At 33.5% G+C, this 19,116-nt stretch overlaps 1 protein-coding gene and 1 long non-coding RNA gene across 14 annotated transcripts in view; one reads left to right on the forward strand and one right to left on the reverse strand.

Moving 5' to 3' along the window:
- Positions 1–19,116, forward strand: part of LOC111510402 (uncharacterized protein CG43867) — a 746,925-nt gene that overhangs the window by 715,740 nt on the left and 12,069 nt on the right. For 10 of the 13 annotated variants that reach the window (XM_074169806.1, XM_074169808.1, XM_074169807.1 and 7 more), the window contains 8 exons: positions 3,215–3,529; positions 6,382–6,720; positions 9,715–9,903; positions 11,819–11,933; positions 12,062–12,238; positions 12,298–12,521; positions 15,245–15,802; positions 16,613–16,843. In XM_074169806.1, the coding sequence (XP_074025907.1) occupies positions 3,215–3,529; positions 6,382–6,720; positions 9,715–9,903; positions 11,819–11,933; positions 12,062–12,238; positions 12,298–12,521; positions 15,245–15,802; positions 16,613–16,843 (2,148 nt within the window). The remainder of the gene's footprint in view (positions 1–3,214; positions 3,530–6,381; positions 6,721–9,714; positions 9,904–11,818; positions 11,934–12,061; positions 12,239–12,297; positions 12,522–15,244; positions 15,803–16,612; positions 16,844–19,116) is intronic. The other 3 variants (XM_074169813.1, XM_074169815.1, XM_074169812.1) reach the window with 2 other exon arrangements.
- Positions 16,777–19,116, reverse strand: part of LOC141480077 (uncharacterized) — a 61,491-nt gene continuing 59,151 nt past the window's right edge. The window contains exons 2-3 of the long non-coding RNA XR_012464151.1: positions 17,562–17,680; positions 16,777–16,911 (exon numbers count right to left, since the gene is read on the reverse strand). This is a non-coding gene — a long non-coding RNA (uncharacterized lncRNA). The remainder of the gene's footprint in view (positions 16,912–17,561; positions 17,681–19,116) is intronic.

Raw genomic sequence — 19,116 nt, forward strand, 5'->3', positions numbered from 1 at the left:
GCTGAAAAAATAACTACTTTCCCGGCTTATACCACGCTGAACTTTGAATTATATCCGACATACATTTATGGAAGATATTCTAGTACCAGTATCTTTCTCAGGTATTTGATCTCTCCCGATATTCCCATCTTGGTTCTATTGATGAAGGATACTGTGGTCGATTTGGGTGGGCTCATGGTTCTACCTTTCTCTCTTCCGCTGCAATCCTTATCAAACATTATTCTCACACATCAGAACTACAACACTAGTCTCGAGGCGTCATGTTCATGATGTAGTGGCTGATTTTCATTTTTTCATATTTAACTTATGCCTGTATTCGATTCAATCAAATTCACGATAGCTCTCTCGTCTCCAGACCCTAGACACTTTTACTTTCTTTTCAACGTGTCTGCTAACACGTTTCAAAAAACAATAAAAAATATTCGAATTATCGCTTCCTTCCATCCCAGAAATAGTATTTGTACGGTCGTTAAGTGCTTTTGGGAGGACTGTCATGTTTTTGTTTGTAGATCCCCGACGGCATACGATCGCCACGATAAAAATAGAAATGTTATTTCTAATTTCTTGAGTGCCATAGCTCGTTCATGGGGAGGAGGGTGACAAATAATGATGATCGTTCGAGATTTGTAGCGACGATAGTTTTATGGAGTATGGGATAAACCTCTTCCAGTTCTAGTATTTATTGATTCTGGAGAGTGTATATCTGACAAAGCGATTCCAAGAAAAATGTTTCATACACCAGTTTGGTGACTGACGATGAAGATCTACAGAAAAAGCTTAGATCAAATTCAATATGCTTTTGGTCTATTTAATTTCGACAAATTTAGATTTGAATTTAGAATTAATTTCTCTTATTCCCATCGAGGGTTTCCACTATCCTTAAACTCAAAAAAAGGTTCATGGTTTCGAAGGTGTCAATATATATATATATATATATATATATATATATATATATATATATATATATATATATATATATATATATATATATATATTTATATATACAAATGAAGATTTTATCGAGTGGGCATGATATAAATCAATAATGGAACAATTTGTGGACACAACACTCCAAAAAGGGGGGCAAACCGCGGACACGTGTTTTTGGCTATTGGCCTCATCAGCGCGGTGCAGCCAAGTGTAAAGATGGGCAACACTTATTTACCAAAATCAGGAAACAGCACAAACGCACGGAGTCAACAACAGGAGCCAACCGCACATTTGTGGTTCCAGTTAGAAGACCAACAAGTGTTGCCCATCTTTACACTTGGCTGCACCGCGCTGATGTGGCCAATAGCCAGAAACACCTGTCCGCGGTTTGCCTCCCTTTTTGGAGTGTTGTGTCCACAAATTGTTTCATTTTTGATTTATATCATACCCACTCGAAAAAATCTTCATTTGTATTTGTATCCTGGACCCGGATGTCATGCAGGTAGCAGCTATAGCTGCCTACGTGGTCGTGTTAGACGTAGCCTGGGAATTCTAGATCTTCTAAATGGAACCACAAATGTGCGGTTGGCTCCTGTTATTGACTCCGTGCGTTTGTGTTGTTTCCTGATTTCGGCAAACAAGTGTTGCCCACCTTTACACTTGGCTGCACCGCTCTGATGAGGCCAATAGCCAGAAACACGTGTCCGCGGTTTGTCCCCCTTTTTGGAGTGTTGTGTCCACAAATTGTTTCAATATGAAATGAATATGAATATATTCATATTCATATTCACAAATTGTTTCAGTATGAAATGAATATGAATATATTCATATGCATAATCATTTCATACTGGGATCAAAAGCTTCCTTGATAGCAATTATAGTAAAACTGCCAGTGATATGCCATTATTTTCATAATTGTTGACGTCAACAGCCCGTCGGTAATTGTATTAGTCTGACAAGTGTCCTTGTTGGTAACATTTGGTTCTCAAGTTGATTATAAATTTTAGTACTAGAATGATGTCACTCAATTTTCCTACATGACCTACGTGAAAAGATAAAAACCGAATCCGACCAAAACTCTTCTCTCCAAACTCAACTGTATGCGCGTTTCACCAGCCAAGTCCAAGTTGGCATTATCAGAAGTAATATATTTCAGTAGTACATAATCGATTTCTTGAGTAAAATATTTTGGTAAGTTGAAAAAATATGTTCGCCTTGCATACGTTTTGTCACAGGCGTTACTCATATTAGCTTATACATATATGCACTGGATACAATGAGAATCTGTTCATCGACAGATTTATTATTCAAGACTCCATGCAATATTAGCGTAACCTATCTAAAGTCCGGATCGATTACCGTGAAACATTTGCTGAAATGCCTTGCAGTACCTAATAAAGTAGTTTGATGTCTTACGAAGTATCTCCCACTCTAGATGATTCACTTCCATCTATTCAGGCTAGCGTCCAAAGAAAGCAGGCACTTCCAAAAGTTCGAAAACTGAAGCATACATTCTCATCTGGATGCCCCAAAGACACATACTTTCTTCGAAGTGGAACAACGCCATTTACAAGAAATAACCCTATGTGAAGAACTCTCTGCGGAAAGTAGTAGATCTAGATAGATCTGGTCATCGAAACTCTCGGAAAAGAACAAAGCTGTTACTACATATATGCTCGACATTCCGATCTAACTTCATCTTATGGAGTAGTAGAGTGGATTCGGGAACAGATTATTCAAATCTCGAAATATAATGCATCTTCATAGAAGTTTGCATTCCAATTCGTCCGTTCCACGGTTATATTTTTGCAGACAACTGAGAAAGTGTAGGCTGCTGCGTTGAGAGTGTCTACATAACAAAATGGTGTTGCTTGTGAAGTCATCAGGTGTGTAGATCCCCTTCTCTTTATGGTTCGTTACCATTGGGGAACAGGAATTGGAGGAATCCGAGGTGATCATAACTCTGACGCCGAATTAAAAACCATTCAACAAAACCCCATATTGAAACCGCATAAATCACTCTATGCCTTCAGCTATAGGGGGATTAGTCGATACATGGAGATTCCTTCAATAACATTGAATACCTCTGCCTTACGAGTGCCTTATTTCCACCTTCCTTACTACTAAATTATTGACGATACCCAATCTTTGGAGGAAAAAATATCAAATATCAAAAATAAGACAAGAGAAAATGTTGAAGAGACGTGTTTCAGCTAGGAAAGCTTTTTGTGAATCTTACAATAGAAGTCCATTTCTCGATCATACTCATTCATCTTTTTTTCAGGTGCGAATAATGGAACAGAAGCTGGCATGGTCGGTTCAGAGTGACACCAACAGCGCGGCCATCAACCGATTGGAAGGAGAGGTCGAGGAGCAGCGCCAGCTGCGGTTGAACGACGCCAAGCAGGTGGAAGCCAAAGCGGCGCGCATCAAGGAGTGGGTGACTAACAAGCTCAAAGAGTTGGAGATACAGAACCAGACGCTCAGGGAGCAGAACATCAAATGCAACCAACAACTCGAGCTACTCAAGAACCATCTGGCACTGGCCGATAGGAGGAGATCGGAGAGCAGTTCACCCGAGGGAAGGCAAGCCAGGCAGGTGAGATGGAAATTAGGGGAATCATTGAATTTCTTATTGGATCATATGTGTAGTTTTCGACCCATAACAATTCCCACCATTATCGAGAAGGTATTTGAAAGATATGTTCATAATAAAATGTACTCATTTTTATCCAAATTCCGAATACTGTCAAAATATCAGCATGGTTTCTGTCAAGGTAAGTCGACCGAAAGTGCTTCTTACAATTTTTTCAAATATATATATATATATATACGATTCACTAGATAAAATGAAAAGTGTGGGAGCACTTTTCTTCGACTTATCGAAGGCATTCGACATTATTGATCTGGAGAAAATCGAAAGTAAATTATATTCCCTTGGTTTTCGTGGAAATTTCTTGTCATGGCTGATGTCATACATGCGCTTCAGGAAAATTTCAGTTAAAATCGGAGAGCATACATCTGAATATTATGAGATGGACCGGGGAGTTCCTCAGGGATCAATCTTGGGGCCGCTTTTTTTTTGTTATTCATAAATGATCTACCTGACTATATCAGTTCAAATTCAGTAGTTCTCTATGCAGATGATACTACATTGGCCATTGATGCAAATAGTTCTGAAGACTTACAAAAAAAAACTAAATAATTTAGCAAAAGAATTCATGAATTGGTGTGAAAGAAATATTTTGATAGTGAATGCAGAGAAAACAGTCTGTATGCATTTCCATTCTAGGAGGAGATCTGTGACTGAAATTCACGTGGTTGTCAAAAATAGCACTATTCATCTTTCTGAAGTTACAAAATTCCTTGGAACGTATATAGCTTGTGGAATGAGTTGGTAAAATAATATTGATGTCATGAGCAAAAAAGTGAACACAGATTACTATGCTATATTGCAATTAAAAAATATGTTCAATACCAATCAACTCATCAATGTATATTATGCTCTAATCTACTCCAACATCTGGGGATGCTCCAGGAACTCAAACAGAATATTTGTTTCCTAAAAAAGAATTATTCGACTCATTTTCAATCTAAAACCAGATGAATCGTGTCGACCATATTTTCAAAAATATAAAATTTTACCAGTTCCTTGTATTTATGTTTTCAAATGTATAATGCTATTTATGCAACATGTTGAGATTTATCAAACAGTTTGTCATTGCCATGGTTACCCAACTAGAAACGGAGACCTCATCAGAATTCCTGCACACAGCTCATCATTCTATGAAAAAAGCCCTTCATATAGAGGTATAGAGTTTTTCAATCATCTTCCCGCAAATCTGAGAGAGCATCGGAATAAAAACTTCTTTAAATCAAAATTGAAAGTATATTTGCAAGACAAATGTTACTATAGTATCAAAGAATTTTTTGATACGAAATGAAAATGTGTTTGTTCATATGTATGAATATAAATGTTATACATGTTTTCATGTATATGTGAGCAAATCTATTAAATTGTGATATTTTAATATTGTTGATTGTAAATTTGTCTATCACCACACGTTTTTTTATTTGTGATGTATCCTATATCATGTTGTATGTGATCTGTAAGGATTGAATAAAGATTATTATTATTATAAGTTCTCTTACGGAAAGAAAGTGGATTGAGTCCTATTTAAGGTGTTATAACAAATCCATCAAATTCATGTCAGATTTTACTGCTTCGAAAATAATTATAACTTCTGTAACAATCAGGATGCTAACTTTTTGAATGGTTTTCAAAATTTCTGAAAATACAAAAGGCGTAACGTTCAATCTTCTGGAACAAATATCTATACAAACTGAGTACTGACAAATTTATTGGAACAGTATTTTGTTAGAACCTTGAATGCTATTGGAAAAAGAAAGATAAACACAACTTAATTGACTCCTGTCTTTCAGTTTGTGGTAACCACTGAAATAGTGATTATCGGAGCAAGAGTTGATTTGATAATTTTTTGGCAAATACTGCTTTTCGATTCGGTAATATAGTTGAACTGTTGTTTTTATTGGATTATTCTGTGAATGAATAGTGACACTCTTCCTCATGATCAAGTGTTCTGAATATCGTTTTGTTTAGATTCCGTATGTAAACTTTTTCAAATGTTTCATAGTTGTTCTGGTCTCTTAAGGCTGACTACGAAATCACAGAGTAATAAGAGTATTTAAATCAAATCTACACTCTTGGAGTTTCTTCCCTTGCATTTAAACTCCAATTACTATTAAGAATAATACTCTAATACTTATTGTGCAAGTGACCGGGATAATTAGAAATCTCCCTAATGCTTATGTGTGAAGAAATAAAAGGATGATACAGTTGTTCCCTAGGTTATTTTTCTGGAATGTATTACCAAATTTTGTGAAAAACTACAATATATTAAAGGTTACTAAATAGTCTGAAGAAACTTCGGAAAAGACCCTACTCAAATGGTGCCAAAGAAAATGTTATTTGACAACAAACAATTCATACCAACAAGATGGAATTTTAAAATTAAATAGATTTTCCAAGAACATATTCACAGATTGTTTCGACAAACCATCCCACAAATCTCTCTTTAGTTTGTCACTCAGCTCCAAATGAGAAGATACAATGATTAACATGCATCATAAAAAGTAACTGTATCAAAATTGAATTTTGCGGTGCACCACCTTGTTCGGTTCTTCGGTTCTCACCGAACATACTAAACTGAGGATGTTTCAACCTCTTTGATCCCAGCATTACTAACTCAATTTCTCCAAAAAAATCCATATGCAAGGAATTCACTATCAAAAAATGAAACAGTTTATTGGATTTCTATGTTTTAATATTACCATCCTGAATCCCTCTCTATCTTTTTGTCTACAGATATAGTAACTATTACTTGTTTTTATTTGTACGTGAATTATGTCTAACCTTTTTTGTAATTCCAGTTTCCACAATCGAGTTACTCACGCAGCCAGAAACACCGCAGGCACCAGTCCGTCTGTCTGTCGACCAACACTAATTTTGAGCCGGTGATTCCCAGCACGCTCGTAACTAGCGTCAACTTTGGTACCAGCACGTCCAGCATGGATCCTTTGACGGACGAGCTCAGGGCCGCCGTGGATAATCTGAGCATCGGGAGAATTCCCAGTAGCAGCGCTAGCGATCCTGATTTGGCTCATGATTATGCCGAGATCTACACGCCCAGTAGAGAGAAAGTGGCCTGGCCCAGAGCACCGACGCCTCCTTTGCATAGGTTTCCCAGCTGGGAGGATAGAATATATCAGGTAATTGAAAGATTTATTTAAGGTAATTTTATCTGGTCTCGACAGGCCTACTATTGTGGGTATTTGACAGTAGATGTATGCTTTTTTTACCCTCAAATTTTTGCAGAAGCATCATAATCTGTTTGGGCAATTCAAAAATATAAATCAATGTAGTCATTCATGTATAATATCATAGGTAACTAACGTAAATCCTGTTGAGATGTACAGAGTGGGCCAAATTGAAGACTTTTAAAGGGAACCCCCTCTTTTCAAACTGGATAGAAGAAAACTGATGGCTAAGTCTGAGTGTCAAATTTTATGATGAACTTAATGGTGAAAACCCCATTTCGATATATATTATCGTATCTGAGTTACCTCATGTTTTTCGAAAATGTACATTTTCGAAAAGTTGCTCAAACTTTTTTCCTGTCAAAAATTTCTTGTTTCTAAGATAACATTTCTAAAGTACTTTTTTACGTTAAATTTAATGGTGTGAAAACTTATTTTTTCAAATATTTTTTATTGAGACACCCTGTATATTCCTGCATACTACTATAGAGCTCAAAATTACCTTTTTAAAAATGTAGAAAACTTGATGTTTTACTAGAGTCATCTTTGAAATACAGAGCTTAAAGTTTTTTATGTAGACTTTAAAATGCACACTTTGATCAAGTAGGCTTTGGACGAAGCGGCGATAAACCAGAAAAACAATGTTCAGTACTAGCTATCAAATGTTGAGAAATTTTTTCACAGCGGTAATAAAAACGCATAGTTTCAATAACACTGATAACAATTTATCATATATTTACTACTAATAAATGAAACTTCAATAATGATAAAGAACAAACAATGAAATATGTTCGAAATGTCTACCAGCTTCTCCTGCACACAGGCGACATATTTTCTGAACGTTTTTTCCCGAATTGATTAGTTCAATAGGAGTGAGAGAAGCAAAACTTTGCATCACTGCCGCTTCCAATTTGTATCTAGAATTGGCCGGCAATTTAAAAATAAGATCTTTCAACCTTCCCCAAAGGTTATAGTCCATAGGTGTTGGGTCCGGTAACCTGGCCGGCCAACAGTGTCCTTGATCGGAATATGCAGCCAAAAATTTGGTGACAAATTTAGTGTTGCGAGGCGAAGCCCCGTCTTGTTGAAAATATATTTTTCGGAGCTCTATTAGTGGCAATTCATCAACGAGGGGTTCAATATTTTGCCTCAAGATTTGAGAGTGCCATTAAAAATGAACGGGCCGATAATTCTACCCCTAAAAATACCTGCCCACACACAAAATCCAAATCTTCCTCGGATTTCTCTGCTTCACAATAGAATGAGGATTTTATTGTGTCCAAGTATGAGAATTGTAGAAAATACCGACATTACTAACATAAGCCTCGTCTGTTCGAATACAATTTAACGAAACATCACGCACTAGTTATAACTTTCCAGTCAAAGTTTACATGAAAAAACCTAAAAGCTCTGTATTCAGAAGATAACTCTAGCAAAACATCAAGTGTGCTACATTTTTTAAAAGTAGATTTGAGCTTCTATTGAAATATATGTAGTAATATAAAGGGTGAAAAAATGAATTTTATGCGCCATTGAATTCTACGTAAAAATGTTTTCATGGAAACAAGAAATTTTTGACGGGAAAAAAATTACAGCAACTTTTCTCGAAAAACATGTTGTAACTCAGAAACGATGATAGATATCAATATGCATTTTTTACCATTCTTCATAAAATTTGACCCTCAGACACAGCCATCAGTTTTCAACTATATAGTTTGATCGCAGGGGTTTCTCTTTAAAAGTGTACAATTTGACCCACTCTGTACAATTATAAAATTTACTATACTTTTAAACAATTCACAAGATAAAACACAGTATGCATGAAATTGGAAATTGATGACCAATCATGTTAAAACACACAACACATGGGTAATCAACAAACATTCAGCTTTTAGTAGAATTTTCATTCTGTAGGTGGGCTGTTGTGTACCTACATTTAATGGAAGATGTCGTTTTGATCTTTCATTAACATATACAAATCTTTACTTCTGGTTTCTTGTTCATGACTTTGACAACCAGTAGGTAATATGTATATATGATCATGTAATATAGTTTTAATTATATGGATAGACACTAGTGTTACTACTCTAATTTCAAAGGAAATATGGCGCGTATGTTTCCAGAAATTCACCGCTTCCATAACTATCCAGAACTTTTTCCTTCTACAGGACCAGGTCACAATGCATTAAACCATAGTACATTGTGATCAGTACTTTTTGCAATAGGTACTCGTTTTCTCAATCTACTTAGTTGAATAGTTTTCTACAGATATCTATTTGATGTTGCTTCCTGTTGGGCTTATTGTCGATAAATTTGACTCTACAGTATTATAATTGTTCGATATTTTTACTTTTAAATTACAATCTGCATAGAGAAAAATATCTGCCACATCCCAAAAATACTAATTCTAGTGAAACACTATGAATAATTTTTTTACAGAGGATTTTAAATCATTATAAACCCCGTATTCCCTTATTCTAACCTCAAGGTATGATTTCGTGATGTTTAGTGCTTTGCTTCTTGTGCCTGTTTATCTAGCAAATCTTCATGAGATTCGCTGTCAAAGGCTTTGGAGAGGTGGCACAGTTTTTAATCACTTCAGTTGAAGGTTGTACCAGCGGGTTGTAAAAATGTGTTATCTTTGTTTTATGTTGTTTATCATCATGAAAATATTTTGCATTCTGTATTCTGATGCAGGTTCAGGTTGTTTGTTTCAGATATTTGAGTTTTGAAATTTATCAAAGTCTGAAGAAGGTCTTACAATAGATTCATCTGTTTAATTATTCATTTTTTATGGAATTCTGGATATATTTCAGATCCAATTCTTTTACTATTCACTTTCATACGGAATACGAAAAATAACGGATTAAAATACACAATCTACGGAATTCATATGATATTTCTTGTATTTGTCCGATATTTGTGTAACTATTTTTTTTCTTTCAGGTTGCAGCAGACGGATTAACCTTAACAGGTACTACACCAAGTGATCTGGGGCCAGAACAAGCAGGTTACCAAGACATTCCTGTTCCAGTTTACACCAACGTCAAAGGTCGAGCTAGCCAAATTCGCTCTATGCCATTCACTGGAGATTCTTCAGATGACTCGAGTGATGGAGAGGGAAACAACACAATGGTGAATAGATATTTGCAATTATACCAAATCATACATGGGAACTTCTTGGATGCTTTGAAAAAATATCTCCTAATCAACAATAACAATTTTTTATATAGCACATTCTAGAATTAGAAAAGTCGGATTCATAAGACCATAAATCAATGACAATTGTTCACATTCAGTCGACAGAAATTGATATTCTACTGCAACACTTTTAAAGACGAATTTGTGTTTTTCCCGAATTATCTGAAATCTACAATTAGATAAATGGGTATCTTCGATAAGGTCTCATATGGAGTTCTCACGGTAGGCTTTGAAAAAGCCTAAAATGACAATATCCATTACTATTACTTCAACATTTTTGGTGTACTTCCAAAATATATTGATTCGGGAGAAATCTTGAAGATTTTATTCTGCTCTCAAAATGTCTCATCGTTCGCAATATATGCACAGATGACAAGAAATTTGTATTCTTGAAACATTCGCAGATCTTCTATTTGACTATTATTCACAGAATGAATGGGTTGAGGCTGACAATTGGATAAACCCTGCGAACAATCATAGTATGAACTCAAGGATACATTATTTAAAAAAGCAAAAGTTTAAATTACTCACCATTTAACCATTTTATAATTGCAAATGATGATAACCAGCATCTTGACTACGATATTAAAATAGAAAAATTACATTTGAGCTTTATTCATTTCCAAGAACTCCTGAAAATATAATTGTGATTATCAATAAAACTATATACTTCTAAACATTCCTGAAGAACTTGCTGTCAAAGTTTAGAAATCAGAGGCTCTTTATACTTCAGAACCCCCATCATATTCAATTGATGAGTCTTTAATTTTAGGCTTGTTTCCTGACATGTAGGAATATAAGTAATTCCTATTCATGAAAATTAAGGGGGTCCAAGTGATTTGAAAAACTAAAGCCAGCCAAATATCAAACATTTTTTAATATGACTGTTACATGAGACTGGACTATATGAAGTCTTTTGAATGTTACCCTCAATTCAGAATGGTTTTTGGAAGAAAAATTCTCACACACAGCAGTTGAAGATTTTTTGAGTTTGTCTAAAACTCACTCAATGACATACAAATAACCACCGGCTTTTCTATAATGTTAGTCCTACATTCGATATTGTGGAACACAATCTGTCACTTCTCAAACTAGACGTAATGGAAATTTTTGGGCAACCACCCAACTAACTATAATCAAGTAATAATAACTGATCAAGTTCAAATCTGATCTCTTGCAAACAAAAATTGAAGTACCTCAGGGTTCGATGATAAGACCTCTGTGGTTCATCATTTTTGTCAGTGATATTGACCATATTTGCGAATTCATATATCGAATTATACATCGATGATACTAATATTATATCAGATGCTCGACTCGTCCAACTTATAAAGAATAAACAACAGCAATGTAGCATCCAGAGAATTTGTTCAATACTGTTATGAAAATAGTCTTTCATTGAAAACAAAAAAACTAAGTTTTCAATTTTTTTAATATAATATATCTACTATGGACTGATTCAATCAGCATTACAATATGGCTTGGTTTTCTGAGGACTTTCCCAGGTAGCATTCAGTGCCCAGAAGAAAGTAAGCAGGTGGAAAAAACATTCTTTAAGAGAAATCTATTAAGTACAAAACTTATTGATAGAGCTCAAGTCCAAAATGTGTTGCTCAATGTTTTTTTTATTTCTTGATGAGAGTAAAAATTACTACTAGTTCGGATTTATATTGATAACAAATTTACCATTTGAGTGCAATTACTTTAAATTAGCTTCTATAATAAAATAGAATACAAATATTTCAATTTCATTCGAATATTTTGTGAGTCTAAGTCTACATAAACTTCATCCTAGACAGAATTTTGTTCAATAAAGTTGTATTACTTATTATCAGTCTTATATTTTCAGCCTGTGGATGGTAACAATACTCATAGCAGGAGTTCAGGTGAAACTTCTGGTTCTAGTCCCGGAAAAAGAACAGCATCCAGCAGTAGTGGTTCACCAAGCAAAAGTAAAACTAGAGGTACATTTTTGGTATTTTTATCCCACTTCTGATTTGAAAGCGTCAATTTCAGTATTTTTTATATAAAATTTTTCTTTCTCCCGTTCTCTTTCATTTTGGAATGCTATCCATTAACAATTGACTCAAAGGTGTTTCAGATACCTCTTTTGAATCCGGAATGTCTGACGACTATGCTGTTCCTCCAGATGCTATCAGCTGCGATACCACCAGCTTAGAATCTTCAATGCTTCTTAGGGCTTCGACGTATTTAGACAGCCCAAAACGAATAGAAAGTTTAGAGAAGAGTGGGTCTTTAGCAAAATTAGGTAGGCACATGTAATAATTGATTTTAAAATTTCTCCATTACATTTTATGTTTTTTTTAGGGGGTAAATTGAAGACTTGGAGAAAGAAGTGGTTTGTGTTAAAGAACGGCGTCCTAACTTATTATAAGACTCAAAACGATATCAATAGGAAACCGCAAGGTCAAATAGTTTTAGATGAAATATGTAAAATAACCCGAGCAGAAGGCTCCAACACTTTCGAAATCGACACAGGAAAAAAGACTTACTACTTGACTGCCGATTCTATATCAGCAATGGAAGACTGGGTGAGTAATATTGACCATCACATATTTTCCCAGATTGGTATAAAATTCAGAAAAATGGAAGATATTACACGAAATCAACTCAATCAATTTATTGTTCAGCTCAGATAATTTACTTTCATATGATATTTGAATATTTTTTCTTTCATAAATTGAAATAATCTGTACACACCAATCTTAAACCAAAATATATTAGCAGAAACTAATAATTCAAATCAAATTCGAAGATATCCCATACTATAGGATTTGGTAAATACCTGTCAGATATCAACTACTTCCTTGAATACACAGCAATGACGGATATTGGATTCGTCATGTGAAAAATAATACATTGATTGATGCTAAGAAAATAAGAACTGAGTTGATGCATTACAAACTAAAAAAGTTAGTCAACCTAATCGCCAGTACATGATATACCTACAGTATGTCTCAGTAAGTAGGAAACTAATGGAGAACTTTTTCATTCTCAATTTTAGGAAAGAAGTAATTCTTTATGAAAAGTTCTGCAAAGACTGAAATTTAAAATGCAACTATTGATTATCAAATTCTTTTATCATATATATGGTCAAAAAAAGTATCTTTATTTTGGACAATATCGAAGACTATTATTAAAATTTATTGATCAGAATTAAAAATTACATACAAATGTGTATTGATTCACAATATTTTTGTATTTTTCAAAACATCTTTGTACAATAACGAAAATTTAATTATAATTATTGTATATAGAAAATAGTTAGAGAACATCAAGAAATGGAAACGTTATGTTCCTAATATTCCTGAAATAGAAATGTTCATCATCAAAATTAATAAAATGAAAAATAATGTATGGAGTACCTAACTGTTAGAAATATTGACGAAAAAATAGCAAAACTTTTTTTATTGTATGAATCAATTATAAATCAACCTGATTATCAATTTTGATCCACTTTCTTCAAGAACATTTTTTGATATTGTCAAAAATAAGGGTACTTTACTCTGGGGCAAAGTTCATATTTTTTAACAAACTGCATATATGACTGAAAGAATTTGATAATCGAAGGTTGCATTTTAAGTTATACCTTGCAGATTTTTCAAAAATGACAACTGTTTTCCTAAAATCAATAATGAAAAAGTTTTCTTTATGGTTTCAACTTACTGAGACATGGATAACATGTATATTTCATTATCAATTGCTACGAATTGCTAGTTTCATAATGCAAATACAAAATCTATATTTGTATACATGTGAGGTTGAGTTATACAAAATCTTTTGGATTTGTTAATCTTCAGTGGAAAAAGTAATATAAAGACAATGCAGAGAAAAACTGAAGGTGAATAATTTTAACAATAAATTATGTATTCCCATACACAAGTCAGCACTCCAGTATGACGGCATTAAAATGTTTCATTGTTGCAATGTTTCAAACGATTATTTTTACAAATATCATTTTAACACATCTTGATTTAATCATCTTCAAAGTTTTCAGTGTACATATTATTTTTCCAATTTATTTATTCGCGGGTACAAAACCTATTACACTCGATTCAATTACGAAGAATACAAATAAATAAATGTCAGTATAGCAGACAATAAGCATTAAAAAATAAAATATAACGGGTTATCGTTCAACAGTGGGAAGAAACAGGTATGTAAAAAAATGAGAAAATATTCTAAAAGAAATATGTTTGGAAAAACCACATATTCCATCGAGAATTCAGACACTTTTGAAACTCGGGTGCAGAAGTAAAGAAATAAAAGCATATTTTATTGTCTGCGCTATGGTACAAAGGAATGTAGGTACTGTAGATTTTGGTGAGGCTGAAAGTTCGATGGTAATGAGAGGCAAAGGACAATTCCATCAATAGTATTAAAAAATATCTTCAAATCTCATTAATCATCCTTTCTGTTGTGAAGTGGTTGGAGGTCTACTTGAAATACTAATAAAGATTTGAAATCAATTCTAAATGAATCATATACTAGGAATCACACGTTAAAAGGTAAGACCTCATTGTCCTCAGCTCGCACAAGTTTCGACTTCTGAGGGTTGTCGTTCGTAGGGGTGCGATAGATGGTTAACGAAAAAAACGTTTTGAACAACTTAAATATAATGATACTGCGATGTTGCAGAAATTCTTTTCATTTATTGGAATTTCAGAAACTACACATCTGTTAGTTTATACACCGGTAGGATTATTGTGTTGATTTTGTAGCCCTGCCCAAAGTCATTATTTGAACCTCCTTACACAGTAGGTATTTGTATATGTTCACTATACTGTTCTAGCCAACTACAGCTATAACTACTTTGTAGCTTTTTGGTGGAATAAGTCTTTTATAAGTCTTGTACTATCAATCATCTACTGTGTTAATAAAGAATGGCATGAAACGAACAAATCAATAGTTAGTATTTTTCAATAACTTCGGTGGTGGATGCACAAAATACCTAGCCATGGATTATTTGCATATTTTAGTATTTCTTCATTGTCATTCACTTTCACTTTGGCTCTTGAGTGGTTCTTTTATTAAAATTTTCGACAAGGATGACTATATACTATATAACTCATTGCAATTCGGGTTTTTGCCTGTCTATTTAATTATACTTTGACTATATCAACTAAACTTTTTTTATTTTGAGTGCTTCTAAAAATTATCTTTAAACTCAAAACAAATGTTATTCAACTTTTATTCGAAATTATGGCAAAATATTCCTGTAAATTTATGATTTCATAATTTTTCCAATTTTCAGGTTAGAATATTGCAAAACGTACAACGAAGAAATGCAACAAAATTACTACTGAGTAGAGATGAAAATAAACCGATACTCCAAGGCGTTCTTAAGAAAGTCAAAAATGGAATACCAAGAGAATGCTGGTGTGTTCTCATTGGAAAAATGTTCTTGTATTTCAAAAAATCCACTGATCAGACCCCACATGGTCAAATCAATATGAGAGATGCAAAAGTGGAAGAAATAGAGCACTTGTCTGATTCCGACTCTGAAGAACATGACACGGAACAACCGAAATTCACTGTGGGGATTTTTCCGAGCAATCAGGCTCCAACATATCTCCATTTCACGGGAAAACAGGAAAAAGATTCCTGGTTGTACCACTTGACCGTAGCCAGTGGGGGTGGTCCAAGCAGCGGTACCCAATACGAGCAACTCATCCACAAGCTCATGGAAGTCGATGGTGATCCAAATTGTGTCTTATGGAGACACCCTGTACTGTTACATGTGCCTTGTACCAAAGATGGTGCGGTGCCATCGTATTTTCCACTCACAAGTCTAACCACTGACTGCCTACAGGTAAAGTTATACTAATATTACTACTTCTGATAGGGATCATATGAATTCGTTCTGGATAATGATAACAATAATAATAATAATAAAGTTCATTTGAAATAGAATAAGTATAGCTATACTTGCTATACTCATAGGCACAAAGCCTAAAGATTGTCTGCATTGTAGGATTACAATATTATATATTGTAACCTATAACAACAATGGGCCATAAATGCAACAGAACTTTTTTCATAGGACATATGCATACAAAAAACTACAATAAACTAGTATTGTCATTTTGAAAAGTGCACCAATCAAATTTCTGATTATTGAAGGAGGATCACTGAACATATAAGTACCTACATATAAATCACCTTTTCATAATGAAAGTGAAAAAGGGCCACATATTTTTATGATTTTTTTCTTGGAAATTACAGCTCCAAGACTCGAATTTCTAACTTTATTCTTGAAATTTCGAGTTTGATCTCTTTGAAGTCGAAGTTTTGAGTTCAAAGTCAGCAATCAAGATGCTTGGGAGTTATCGCATCTGATGGATTATAGTTCGAAATTTTATACAATTTTCATTTCTATTATTTCAGAATGAAATCTGGTTATGTTTTGAACTCAATTTCTAACAAAAGTAAAAATTGAAAACTCACATTCATTCAATATCTAACAAACGATATTTCTTATGAGGAATTAATGGAGTAGTGAAATGAGCTAATACTTTGTGTTAATTGATTCTGAATGAATCATTTAGAGGTTCTGAATGAATCATTCTAGACGCTTCTACAGCTAGTACTGAAAACATTTTATATTTCGACAATTTTCCAGGCTGAAGCCATCAAGCTTTTCAAGTGTCTCCAGCTCTTCATATCGGCAGCCGTGGATCAAGCAGGTATTGACTATCACGTGGTTCTAGCACAGAATGCCTTGCAGCAGTGCCTGGATATGCCCGAGCTTCAGACGGAATTGATCAGTGCGCTCGTCAAACAAACCAGCAAAAGTGCCCCTTTACCAAAGTTAGGAGTGCAGGTATCCACACAAAAATTGTTAAAAAAGAGCGTAAGTGTGCTTCTTCTATTTAGTTTTTTGCGTTGAGTTTAGGATCGAAGGTGTTCGTATCTTCTGACCTGAAAGAGAAACTAACCCTCAATTAAAAAGTATTTTTGGATCTAAAAGCAAGTCGGAATATGAAAGAAATAAACATTTTTAGGCTTCGGTACTTTTCTCAAAGATGGTTAACAGAACGAAATTGTCTCGTGTATCTGGAGCGGCAATACATTATAAAACCTATTCATTATACAAATTTTAAATTGAAAATATGAATAGAAATTTCCAATATACAATACACATACAAACATAAATTAATGTAAACAAAACAATAAAGAATTCTATAATAATTACACTTGAAACAGATACAATTTTCATAAAAATTGATTTACCTTAAGAACAAAAAGTAATGTAGTTAGTGCATCATTTTAAATCATATCATATCCTGTCAGATATGAGAAATCTTTTAAATTTTAATGCTTTCATTCTCATCAATGGTTGGGAATGAAACAGTTTCAATTATCATAGCAATTATCTCATGTTCGTTATATAAATGGAAAGAATAATAAATTTCTCCTTGCATTACTTTTTGCCTCTTCAGTATATTATTTCGGTCAATAGTACACTCTGATTTATTTCATAGCAAATAATCGTTTTTCACGATTTTTCTTGAATCTAAAAAAATAAAATAAAAACACCTAGTATTACCTATATCCGATTTTTTACTTACTAAAAATTAAAACTGATCACTGCTGAAAAAGATCCACTTTTTGTTTAGTTTGGTTTTTCAAAAAGCCACCTTGCACCTCTTCAGTTCAGTGTTGTTGTTTTTCATGATTTTTCTTTAAGCTAAAAAATAAAATAAAAACACCTTGTATTATATCCGATTTTTCACCTACTAAAAATAATAACTGATCACTGCTGAAAAAGATCTACTTTTTGTTTAGTTTGGTTTTTCAAAATGCCTTGTGCCTTGCACCTCTTTAGTTCAGTGTTGTTGAATTGGAAACTTGATGAATGGATTTGGTTGAGAATATATTGAAAAATAACCTACTCTCTATAACATAAGATGACTTCATTTGATATTTGAAAATGATGATCCTTTGTTATCGCCAGGTTCTCTTTGATATTATGATAAACAGTTTCTGATATGAACATCAATTATTTTTCTGATTTATAACAATTATGCAAGAGTTCTGAAATTATGTGAAAACTTTTTGAAATACATTTTTTGTGGACTCAATACTTCTTACTGATTTTTTAGTATATAACCTTTCACAATCTGAAAAATAAACAAAGCTAAATCAATAGAGAATTTGCTGAAGTTTAATGAAGGTAAAACTGAATAGTGAATTTCAGGTTTTGAAAACGAAAAAAAATTGTTTTCTGAAACATTAGAACAATAAAGGAAGCTAAGCTAGAATTTTTCAATTGATTTTTCCAATTTGTAGGCAAAATTTATGAGTATGACAAGTTACTAACTAATTGGACTCTTCAGTCGTTTATATTAAGCAGTAAATTGTCGAGGAGAACTTCACACTTTATTGGTTTAGCTTTGTTCATTTTTCAGATTTTGGAAAGTTTTATACCGAAAAACAGTAAGAAGTATGTGGAAACTGTGGAAACTGGGAATTTTATCTGATTAGTTAGTGATTTGATAACTAGTTCACCATAGCTTTTCGGTTGGTTTCCAAAGCTTTCTTTTCTGTTTTTGGAAAACTATTGAAACACGTTGAAAATCAAAATTATATTTTGAAAAAAATGCATTATTCTTTCGTTTGTGTGAAGTCAAAAACACTCAACAGAAGATTATCAGATTTTTTTTCCATTATGGACTTCTAATTGTTGCTAGAATTGCCCCCAGTTCACTGAGAATACAATTGTACAGTAATATATTTTCACATCAAATCCACACAACGTTTCTATCACTCTTCAAAGAATGAAGATTAATTTCGATTGAATTCTAACTCGAATATTTTATTCTTAACTTTTCTTCATTTTGAATGAAACTAAATGCTTTCAATGTTCACTAACAAATATACTGTTATTGCATGTTCATTTTACTAACTAACCCCCGCCATCCATACGAGTTTGCTTTGGTTTCTCTTCTCCTGTACCAGTGATGAAGAATGTTGGTGTTTCGTCATCATTTTCCTCGTTTTGTTATTTATATAGAGTATGATTGTTTTCTAGAACATTAGAATAGAGACATCCATTGTGCCTGTGTATGTTTTATTTGATTATTACTTCTTGTTCTTCACATCTTAATTATTGTCGACAAGGTA

This window comes from Leptinotarsa decemlineata, unplaced genomic scaffold (genome assembly GCF_025532065.1).
Source record: "Leptinotarsa decemlineata unplaced genomic scaffold, Ldec_3_MD MMD2_P_RNA_scaffold_6, whole genome shotgun sequence".
NCBI lineage: Eukaryota > Metazoa > Arthropoda > Insecta > Coleoptera > Chrysomelidae > Leptinotarsa > Leptinotarsa decemlineata.